This window comes from Podarcis muralis, chromosome 7, assembly GCF_964188315.1.
Source record: "Podarcis muralis chromosome 7, rPodMur119.hap1.1, whole genome shotgun sequence".
NCBI lineage: Eukaryota > Metazoa > Chordata > Lepidosauria > Squamata > Lacertidae > Podarcis > Podarcis muralis.
The window spans coordinates 23,537,930-23,549,860 of NC_135661.1; the positions used below are offsets into that span (position 1 = coordinate 23,537,930).

The 11,931-nt window shown below is 43.2% G+C and overlaps 1 protein-coding gene across 3 annotated transcripts; it reads right to left on the reverse strand.

Moving 5' to 3' along the window:
- Positions 1–4,253: 4,253 nt before the first annotated feature.
- LZIC (leucine zipper and CTNNBIP1 domain containing) lies at positions 4,254–11,925 on the reverse strand. 3 transcript variants are annotated; one of them, XM_028740715.2, is made up of 7 exons: positions 11,773–11,925; positions 9,579–9,705; positions 8,331–8,466; positions 7,748–7,846; positions 6,907–7,002; positions 6,364–6,445; positions 4,254–4,631 (listed from the first exon to the last, which is right to left on the reverse strand). In XM_028740715.2, exons 2-7 carry the CDS (start codon positions 9,677–9,679, stop codon positions 4,573–4,575), a joined length of 573 nt encoding a protein of 190 aa, XP_028596548.1. In that variant the 5' UTR covers positions 9,680–9,705; positions 11,773–11,925; the 3' UTR covers positions 4,254–4,572. The 3 variants fall into 3 exon arrangements, with proteins under 3 accessions (XP_028596548.1, XP_028596549.1, XP_028596550.1); XM_028740716.2 differs by having other exon boundaries at positions 11,746–11,904; XM_028740717.2 differs by lacking the exon at positions 11,773–11,925 and adding an exon at positions 11,489–11,573.
- Between the last annotated feature and the right edge of the window lie 6 nt (positions 11,926–11,931).

The following is an 11,931-nucleotide window of genomic DNA, read 5'->3' on the forward strand; positions in this document are numbered from 1 at the left end:
AAACCATTGGCATTTTAAGGGGAAAGTTGTTGTTATAAGGCACTGGTTGTGCCCTTAAAAAGAAGATGGGTGGGGGAATATAAAATTGACAATAAAGATAAAATGCATTTCTCAGTGATGGTTTATTAAAGTGAAATGAACAATATGCAAAGAGAGACAAGTAAATGCAAATCTCTAAGCTGAGTGAGGGAGAGAGATCAGAAGAAGAAGCCTGTTTAAAGCCGGTGTGACTGCTGGGTTTGGCTCAAGGCACGGATTTGCAATGGCACAGCAGCAAAGCTTCCCTTCTGCAGGCAAGGAACTAACCCTCTAATCATCACTAATGAGACAGCTACAGCATTTCAGGGAAAGAAGGTCTGTAACCACTGTGACTTCACACAAGCTGTTATTTAGCCATCAGTTTTAAAAGGGAAGAAACATTTAAAAGGATGCTATTCCCAACTGCCAAGGCCTAATCACAAGCCACAGAGGGCAGTGAAGACCACAAACAGGGCAGTCCAAAGCAGCCTAACTCTAGGAAATGCTGCACGGAGGCTTTCAGAGTCACAAAGCTCAAATGCATACACACTTCCCGGTAGACCTGCTCTCTCCTCTAACCAGGGTTTCCCCATATTTCTGTGGGACATAAGCCACCACACTTAGGAACAGGATGCTAGATATGGTGGTATGGCTTCTCCCCAAGTTTCCCATGGGGCTCTTGCTCCTTGAACAGACTACATAACAGGCAGAAATTCAGCTGATTGAGCTTTCCATTGTTTTCCATTGTATCTTTACTGCTTACCGGCTGGGCAGCTTTTAAAGGCAAAAGAGCCCTGCCAGGGTGAAAAGGGAACCCTAACATGTTCTCCACTGTAAAACCTCATATGCGACTTGTTTTTTATCTGTCAAATCTATGACTAAAGAAAGTTTTCCAACAACTTCAATTAGGGCTGTCATACGTCTGGATTTTCCAGGACATTACTGGGATTTCAAAGGCAGAATTGACATCTGGGGGGAATTTCCAAATGGCAGCGCTTTGTCCTGGATGTTAGGCAAGTCAACCAAAAAATCATGGGGTTTTTTGGTGTTTTTGTAAAGAAAAGCTCAACAATTTCAGTGGTTTCCTAAAAAAAAAGTCAACAATTTTGGGGTGTCCTGGTTTTTACTTTTTGAAATATGGCAACCATAGCTCCAAGGAACTAGAGCATTCAGTCCCAGATCCAAAAGTAAACCTGACCTCAAACTTCTGTGTGTCTAACATTAGAGGAGGCTTGGACAGTATGGTCTTGAGTTGAGGACAGTGAAAATTGAGGAACACCAACCTACGGGGAGATTCACAACCTAATTTTGTTCATTGCAGATCAAGCTTTTTCTAGACTGAACCCACTTTAGGCTACAGGTGGAAATTGGATGTTTGACCTCACAACCCCAAATCCCTGCACACAGAAAACAGTCATTTCCTAGGGTGGGAGGTGGGGAGATATAGTCTAGCCTTCTCTCTGACATAAAATTCCTCTGCAGCTGAAAGAGAAAGAAAGGGAAGAGTGTGCATTGGGAACAGGTATAAGAGGGACATTCAAACACACACATCCCACTAGCTCCTGCAATGTGAATGTGGAGTTCAGCAAAAGATTTACCGTATTTTTCGCTCTATAACACGCACCCGACCATAACACGCACGTAGTTTTTAGAGGAGGAAAATCTGTAGGCATGCCACCCGTAGGCATTCCCTCCATAACACGCACAGACATTTCCCCTTACTTTCTAGGAGGAAAAAAGTGAGTGTTATGGTGCAAAAAATACGGTACCTCTTAATTCTGGTGGTTTAACAGCCTTGGTATTGTAGAAGCACTGTTGTGGGCGGTGGGAGAGACTACAGAGGGACATTTTCTACTTGCCCAGTTTCAGAACTCATAATCCTATTTGGAAAAGTGCCATCATAACTGATCTATAAAACATGGAAGGTAGTTGCCTGTTTTATGGCTGATCTACTGTGGCCATTGTTCACTAATAACCCAGCGAGCGGCTCCTCCCAGCCTCATGTTCCTGCACTCCCAAAAACTGCTGAATAAGGGAGAGTCATGTTTTGGCAGCATTGCAGTATGCTACAGCCAGCACCCTTTTGGCAACCTACGCATGCCTGCTAGCCAGGAAAATAGAATATAGGCATTGTGCATGTTCCTTTTTTAAACTGGGGAGGGGAGAGGGAGAGAGCAGCAGTTTCTCAAGTTACTATACAATGAGTTCATCTGGGAGCTATGGCAAGGGTAAGAGAATTGATTGGCAGGGGTGATATTCAGTACTTTCTTTTTAAAAGAAATTAAAATCAGGCCCCAGGCAAGCTTACATATGATCTGTAACAAGCAGAAGAGATAGAAACAAGGAAGAAGTTTCATATTCAGGATTAAATCAAAACAGTTTTTCAAATCCACTCACTTTCTGGGGTTCTAAGTGAACAAGATTTGTAGCGATTAGGAAAAGGGCATTATGCATGTAAATTCAACTGTTGAGACTGAATAGGTGACTCCTGCAACAAACTAAGGTCAAAAATGAAGGGGGAAATGACAGAGAAAAAGAATGTGGATGGCTTCAAACTGCAAAAAAGTGAAAAATAAGTACAGTGGTGCCTCGCAAGACGAATGCCTCGCAAGACGAAAAACTCGCTAGACGAAAGGGTTTTCCGTTTTTTGAGTCGTTCCGCAAGACGAATTTCCCTATGGGTTTGCTTCGCAAGACGAAACATCTTGCGAGTTCTTGCGAGTTTGTTTCCTTCTTCTTAAAGCCGCTAATAGCCGCTAAGCCGCTAATAGCCGTGCTTCGCAAGACGAAAAAACTGCAAGACGAAGAGACTCGCGGAACGGATTAATTTCGTCTTGCGAGGCACCACTGTATAGAGGAGATGGCAGGGCAGAAATATATGCTCTCCAACACCACTCCCCCACCCCTGCAAAAAACAAAACAAAAAACAAACCCAGTTGGATAGTTACTAAGTTGTAGCCAACCAAGTCCTACTCTGAGTAGACCCATTAAAATTAACAGTTTAGCCATGTCTGCTAATTTGAGTTAAACTTGGTTAGAAGCATCACTAAAGACACTCTGCACATGCCAAGAGGCAATTATTTACGGAAAAGCTACAAATATTGCAACCAGATTATGGGGTTTAGTCCTAACAAGCCCTCTTCCGCTGGAGTTTTCAGGGATGTCTCAACTCCTTAAATATGCGCCTAGCAAGATGATGCCCTCCACAAACACCAACTTGGCAAATTACCCACCATCCAGTGAGAAACCTAGTGTGGCATTTCTGTCTAGGGCTAAGGAGACCCAGATTCAAGACCCTACTCGGGCTAGCTAATTACTCTTTCTGAGCCTGGCCTACCTCACAGGGTCATTGTTGCAAGGATAAAATGGGCGGGGGGGGGGTATACACAGAGGGAAGAGTGGGAGAGAAACGAAAAAGTCTGTCGCTCAATAGTGGAGCACCTAAGAGCACAGGTTTAATTGCCAGCATCTTCAGGTTTGGCTGGGAATGACCCCTCTGAAATCCTGGCGCACAGCTGCTGGTCAGTGTAAACAACACTGAGCTTGATAGGCTTGGAAAAAGGCAACTTCCCATACTCCTAAGTGAAAATTGTTGAGAAGGAGCCCAAAGGGATGAAAGAAAGGGATGAGGGAACTTTTAGCTCAAGCCGATAAGTCATAATCAACCAGCATCTTAAGTCAGGCCTGGAAGATGACAGGGAGCCTGCAGGGCTAACAAGATCAACAGACAGCAAGCGCCACCTTCATTCGGCAACAGAACAGGCAGCATCTAAAAAAAGGATTCCTCTCTGTTTGTTTCTACTTGGAAGGAAGCAGTTTCATGCCGGCCTCCCAAAACATGAGGGAAGAATGGCAGATTGTAGCCAATAACACGCCTGGCTACCGTAGGAGGCCAGAAACAGGGCTTATTGACTGTGTTCCCTGTCATTCTGGCCCACAATGTTAAATTGGCCCAGAAAGCTCCCAACAGGGCTGCTATTGTTTGCCAATCAAGACACGGAGGACACAATGCTGCCCATTCATTTCCCAAGAGAAACCGGGAGGGCAGGAGGGCGCTCGGCTTGTTTTGAGACAAGCAAAACTGTGTCGCATTCCACACTAGAGCTACATTCTCTCCCCCACCCCACTTAAAAAAACCCCACACAATTCCAGCAAAACAACTGAACTCACACAGCCATCAAGCACCAAGAGCTGCTGAAGAGAGATGCTTTCTGCCATCACATGTAACAAAAATATTAGAGAAAAACATTTTACTAGAGAAATGCACATTTTAAAGTGGGGGAAATACATACACAATGCATACATTCAAAAGGTTACACAATTAAGTTAGTTGGTTTCATTTCCTTGTTTTTAAAAAGTACCACTTAGTGTTTTTAGCCTCTGAACTTATGCAGCCCAGCTCGCAAAAAAGGGCACTTCAAAAACGATCTTCATTGTAGGTTAGCTTGCCGTGAAGATAAAGAGCATTACAAAAAAGTTTGTAAGAAACACACAAATACAACATGGTAAAAAAACAAAAACCCCAGATCCAATGCAGCTGAACGCAGCCTGCTTTCACTGCTTTGATTTCTCTACCTCAAAACTTGCCAGCGCGAAGACCTTATCGCCTGATCCTGCAGTTAATGAAAAAGAGGGACTGTTTTAAAATCCTGTCTTTATTCCATCAGCAACATCCAGCCTCCAACAAATAATTATTGATTAACAATTACAAGTATAAATTTATATAGCCATACTAATCACACACAGAGGTATTTGATAGTAAGATTTATTTATATTTTTAATATGTGAATAGAACGTTATGCACTTACAATTATATGAGTTTTTGATCCACTGTTTTAAGTCTTTCTTAACTTGGAATACAGTACTCCCATATTGCTTCTCTTATACAAGTTTCTTTTAATATTTTTTTTATATCTTTTATCTCCTTATCTTAAACCTGACCATGCTCAACTGTTCCCCTCCCTTGTTGAATTCTTAGAATACTCTGTGAGTTTGTTATACATGTAATAGTCTAACAAAAATAAAAACAAAAAGAAACAATGGTGGACTGAACTGCATTGATTTAAATGACAGATTGCACTGATGTTAACCACTGATCTCAAAACCGCTGATTTTAACCATGGATCTCAAAACTGCACTAAACTGCAGATTTGGGAGTTTCTTAGAATTCCCAAGCAATTATTGGTACAACACTGCCAGTAAGTCATATGCAGGTAAGATGGCAGGCAACTATTTACCATATTGGCCCAAATATAAGCCGCACCCGAATATAAGCCACACCTTTAAAATTTAAGGGGGGGAAAAAAGACAATACCCGAATATAAGCCGCTCCCTTAAAATTCCACAGGCATTCACACCCGTAAATGTCAAATGTAGAAGAAAATCCTACGGGTACAGTGGTGCCTCGCAAGACGAAAATAATCCGTTCCGCGAGTCTCTTCGTCTAGCGGTTTTTTCGTCTTGCGAAGCAACCCTATTAGCGGCTTAGTGGATTAGCGCTATTAGCGGTTTAGCGGCTATTAAAGGCTTAGCGGCTAAAAGGCTATTAGCGGCTTAGGAAAAGTGGGGGGAAAGCGGGGGAAAATCGCAAGACTCGCAAGACGTTTTCGTCTTGCGAAGCAAGCCCATAGGGAAAATCGTCTTGCGAAGCAACTCAAAAACGAAAAACCCTTGCGTCTAGCGGGTTTTTCGTCTTGCGAGGCATTCGTCTTGCGGGGCACCACTGTACTAGAGAGGACCCGCAAGTGGGTTTAATACCTGTTTGTAGCACCGTAAATGCAAATTAAAAAATCAACACTGCACTGTAAAATACAGGGAAAGCAATGTATGACATTAGAATTAATTGCACAACAGTCTCAAGCTCGCAAATCTGCAAGAAAACATTTTTTTGTTCCGTTTTACCATATGTCTGTTTCAGCAGCGATATCGTAAAAGCCAATTTTTGTAAGGTCGCAAATTTAAGCCGCACTTTAACTTTTCACAGTCAGAATTTGGGAGGAAAGTGCAGTTTATATTTGGGCCAATACGGTATGTGGACTACTTATTTTCATTGACTGATTTTGCCAGGCTGATCTACAGGATCAAGTTGTATGTTTTGACTGGGACTGATAAGCATCATTTGGAATAAAGTCAAACCATTGGATTGGAAAAAATGCTATTTAAATTACACTCATTTTCATGCTATATGGCAGTGAATCCAACCTCCATGCCTGTTAATGAAGAGGAAGCAGATGAGCTGTAGTCATGAACTAAGGATGAGACACCATTTCTTTTCTCCTGATTGTGAGAAGTTTGACACACATGATCAAGGAAAGAGGCATGGGGAGATATTTTTTTTTAACTTACCAAGATCACTGGAAACTCTCACAAACTGGCTGAGAGCAGCTCCTGCATTTGTTGAAAGAAAAGTCTCATCATCAGGAGTCAGCTGTAAACACAAAGAATGAAAGAAATAAGGATGAGTCAGCCATGAAACTTTTAATATCACTTAAACCAGTGATGGCCAAACTTGGCCCTCCAGCGGTTTTGGGACTACAACACCCATCATCCCTAGCTAACAGGGCCAGTGGTCAGGGGTGATGGGAATTGTAGTCCCAAAACAGCTGGAGGGCCAAGTTTGGCCATCACTGACTTAAACATTTAAAATGAAAGCGGCATAATCAATACAAGAAAACATTTCCAAACAAGCTTTCATAGCTTCAAGACTCCAGACAATGCCTTAAATAGTGTTGAAGCATAGCAAAAAAACATCCAATTCTGTAATATTCTGTGCAGTTTCTAAGGGATCCAGATTCTGCAGCAGGGTATAAGACTAGTACTACACATCGTGTGTAATCCACGCAATTCCATTTATAGCCCCATGAGGGACATGCCAAGCAAATTTAGTACCTTCTCCCCAAGCTTCCTGAGAGCGGTGAGAATTTCCACTTTTTGCTGAGTATAGACGTCCCGTCCCAACTTTCCAACAATCAGATCTCTGTCCATCTACAAAGGGGAAGAGAAAACCGGGAAGTGGGGGTGGATGACACTAATTATGCATCTGATGTATGAAGATTTACACAGCCCTTAGGAATTAACAGCCATTATATGTGTACCATGAGAAAGAAATTTCTGGCATTCGCTGTGTCAGTCGCAGAAAAGATCGACTGCCATCTCCCACCATCAGCCCCATCTGGCATGGCTCACAGTCAAGGATGATGGGAGTTGTAGTCCAGCAACAACTGTCCAGGTTACAGGTTCCCCATCCCTCCTTGGGCAGAGTTCTCCCATCACACATTTCCATGTGATTGTGTGAACCAGTTCATAGGCACCGCATGGGGCAAAGCTCCCAATTAAATCAAAGCTTCTACAGCCTGCCTAAATCATCAGCATCTTCTTCTCCTCCTTACTGACTGCCCTATACCTGCAGGTCTCAGGGCAGTTCACAAGATAAAATCACAACACAAAAGCACAAAATACATAATAAAAACAAAAACAGGAACAACCAAGAATCCCCTCCCCAAATAGTTTTCATAATTTAGTCTGCCCAGCCCAGGACTAGGCAATGCTGTTAACACTCCCAGCTTCTCATCTTTGAAAATCAGTATAAAACGTTGTTTAAGATTTAAGTTTTAAAAAGTAGATCACATTGGGATGCCTTGCAGGAAGCGGTTTATAAATGAAATGAGCTAATGATTCTAAACATACTTCACACATTACACTTTTTAAAAAGGTGATAAAACATCTTTACCTCTGCTAATCTTGTCCGCAGCTGCCCTGGCTGCTTTTTGGCAAACATCCTGATGACTTCCGGGGTTTTAAAAGCCTGGCTGATGGCCGCTTGTATAGCCTGGAAGAGGAAGATTACAAGCTAAAACCCTCGCGAAAGATGCGAGTTACCTGTATAGGAAGCTGCATTACACCATTGGTCCACCTAGTTCAGCATTGTGACTGGCAATGTCCCACCGGAGTTTTAGAGAGGAGTCATTCCCAGGCCCATCTAAAGATGATCAGATTTAACCTGAAGCATTCTAGGTGCAAGGCAGATGCTTTACCACTGAGCTACATCCTTTCGCTTAAGAAATAGGAAGCTGCCTTATACAGAGTCAGACCACTCAGTATAGCTCAGCATTGCCTAAACTGACTGGCAGTGGCTCCAAAGGGTTTCGGGCAGCGGTCTCTTCCAGCCCTGGCTGAATATGCTGGGGATTGAACCTGGGACCTTCTGCAGTCAAAGCAGATGCTCTCCCTTTGAGTGATGGACCCAATGTCATAATGCAGTGTTTTAGACACACTACGTCAAAAAAAAAAAGAAGTCCCCTCCAAACACTCACCAACTGCATCCCACTAAGTTCGTCTACTAATGTCATGTTTCCAGACATGATCTTCTTCAGGGAATCATTGAACTCACTCAGCTGCTCAAGGGTTTCTTTCTTGGTCTCTTCATACTCATCTGCATCCAGATCATCTCTGAATAAGAGCAAGCACTGCGACTCAGCCAACAGGTTAACCACAGTAGGGCTCTACATAGGAACATAGGAAGGTGCCTTGTACCGAATCAGACCATTAGAAAATCTAGCTCAGTTTTGTCTACACTGATTGGCAGCAGCTCCCCACTGTTTCAAGCAGGGGACATTCCAGCCCTACCTGAAGATGCTGGGGATTGAACCTGGGACCTTCTACAAGTAGATCATATATTCTACCACTAAGCTATAGCCTTGTTATTTAACCAGTAGCTGCTGATAGCCTTATATTCCAACAGCCATCCCTCTTGTTAATAGTGGGCTGCTTTCCCCATCTCACAAAATTAATGATGCCAGTATTTTACTATGCCACCCTGAAACAGTGTGGAGCTGCTGCTAGTCAGTGTAGGCATTACTGAGCTACGTTACCTCTAGGTTCAGCAGCAGTACGTATCTGAGTATCAGTTGCCATGGAACAGTAACAGGAGACAGCTAATGTCCTTATGTCCTGCTCGTGGGCTTCCCAAAAGGCATCAGATTGGACACCAAGGGAAACAGGATACTGGACTAGAAAAGTCTTTGGTCTGATCCAGCAGGGCTCTTCTTACATTCTTAACAACAGCAACACAACATACTGGCATGTCACATGAAGTGCTGCCCTTGGAAGATCCTTAAAGGATGTCTGAAAAGGACGAAATCCAAATGAGGGCATGCATCACCCAGTAGTGTCTGGTGCCCATTGGTACTGGCAGGCCAGAAGGCAGGGAGCCTAACAGTAGGTGGAACCAAAGTCAACTAATTCTAGCTTTGTCCACATTCTGCTCCCTGCTAAGTTCTACAATGGCAATACTGAGATTATGAAGGAGGAAGCTGGCAGGCAATCCCACCCCCCTGGACTAGTACTATGTAAGAAGTCAAGGTAGGATCTGACTAAGAGCAGGCTGACATTAGTGGGACTGTGACCCATTAGCCCTGATAGGCCAGCCTCCAATGACATCATCCTATCCATCTACAAACAGCTAAAGACTGGAAGGAGAAAAAGATGCCTGCCCTGCCCTACATGGTGTTAACACAAAGATTTTGTGACAGATTAGTCAATTTCAGGATGGAATTTATTACCTACACTCCTCCAGATCTTGCAATTGCTGCATTAGTCTATCCAGTTGCTCTTCCAAGTTCTGTTTCAACTTACTGGTCTCAATTGCTCCCCTTGAAGCCATTTCAAATTTTGTGCATTACAGACCACCTGAAAGAGACAAGAAACTTACATGTAGTGTGTGTTACTTAAACTGCCAATATCATAACGATGTTATACAAATTGACAGTGCAACTGCATTTGGAATATTGTATGCAGTTCTGGTCACAAAGGATATTGTAGAGCTGGAGAAGGTTCAGAAAAGGACAACAGAAATGATCAAGAGAATAGATTGACTCCACCCCCTAAAGAAAGATTGCAGCATTTGGGACTTTTTAGTTTAGAGAAAAGGCAAACAAGGTGAAATGATATAAGTCATGATATAAGTTATATTATTCATGGAATGGAGAAAGTGCACAGTAAAACATTTTTCTCCTGCTTTCATAATACTAGAACTCATGGGCATCCAATGAATCTGAATGTTGGAAGATTCAAGATAGATAAAAGAAAGTACTTATTCACACAGCACATAGTTAAAGTGTAGAACCCACTCCCACACGAGGCAGTGATAGCCACCAACCTGGATGGCTTTAAAAGAGGATTACACATATTCATGGAGGGCAAGGCTATCAAAGGTCTCTAGTCACAATGGCTATATTCTACCTCCACTATCAGAGGCATCATGCCTCTGAATATCAATTGCTGGGAATCACAAATGGGCAGAGTGCTATTGGGGTTATGTCCAGCTTGCAGGTTTTCGACAGACATCTGATTGGACACTGTGAAAACAGGCTGCTGGACTAGATGAGCCATTGAATGATCCAGCAGGCTTCTCTTATGTTCTTAAAAGGAAATAGCAGGCTAGTTATATAGCAAAAGTGGCATAAAAGAACTTTGCCCTAGTACAAAGGTAAATGCCATCTTCTTTATTTAAACATGCCCATCCTATTCTAGAGGCTCAAAGAAGATAATATTGTATTGGGGGATTATTGTAGCAAAATTAATTAAAAAAATTACCAGGATGTTTGGTTTACTAGTTTCTAGTACAAAAGTATTTCACACCAAGGACCAATATGTTCAGGGATGCCATGTTTCCCCCCAGTTTATAAAATGTGTTTTAAAGTTATAAATAGATTTCCTTCTAATCAAATAGGGAAGGAGACACTCAGCTAACTCAAGAAAACAGCCAGTTTGGCTCTGGAAGCCAGGGTAGAGTAGTGGTTAGATGACTGGCCCTTGGAGACCAGGGTTCAAATCCCCATTTGGCCACACAAACCCTATCTGCTTTTTAAAGAAACATTAGTCACATATCAGTGTACAATAACAAAAATAGCAAATCCAAATGACATTTAAAAAACATAAAATACAAGCATACTTCATGATAATCTAAAAAATAAGCAAAAACCAACTCCAGTCAGACAGCTCAGCATGCTATCAGCAATTTAGAATGTCATCTCTGTAGTCTAATTTACATGAGCCGCTGAAAGCTACAGAGGAAAAATAAAAATAAAAGCCTTTGAGGCCCACCTAAAAACATCAGTTCCTCTATCAATTCCCTGATCCACAATTAATTTGAGGAGGAAAATGTTAGGAGGGGCCCAGCGACCATAAACTGGGAGCCAGTCCCACTAACACAAAATACCATTTCTGACACGCCCCCCTCTCTTTTGTAGCTGGGGATGAAGCCTCACCAAGGAAAATTTGCCGCAAGCACACACACGCCGGACCTCTCCAGGGTGCTAAACCTTACCCCTAAATGAGGAGTGGGAAACCTCTGGCCCCCAGGATGCTCACCAGCCGCACCCCCCCACACACACTGGCATCGCACCCTCCTTGAGCCTTTTTGCATGGCCGGATTATTCCCCTCCCTCCTCCAGTAATCCCCCTTGCTTACCCGAATGGAGAAGGGTGTGTGCCCAAATACCAGCCTACTGTACAAAGGTGAAATTTACACTTCTTGCCCCGCCCACAGCTGGCATGTTCCAATCCCCCACCCCAGAAGGGAATGGGCTGAAAATGGCTCCCCGCCCCAGCCCATACCATTCAAAGCCCCCTCCCAGATCCGCAGGCGGACTCCCTTCCTTATACACACCCACCCAGCCCACCATCCCTAGTATCCTTCTTCCACTATTAGCGTCTCCTCTTACATACCCCAGATTATCCCCGCATGCCCCTTACCCCCAGATAATCCACACTCCTTCAGCCTTCTAGAAAACCGACATTCCCAACTCCCCCAATCACATCCTTTCTTCAGGCAACGGGGTCCTCTATTTCAAAAGCCCAAACCCTTCCCACTTCCGGTTTCAAGATTGTGTGCCGGGGGGACCGTTCCTAGGA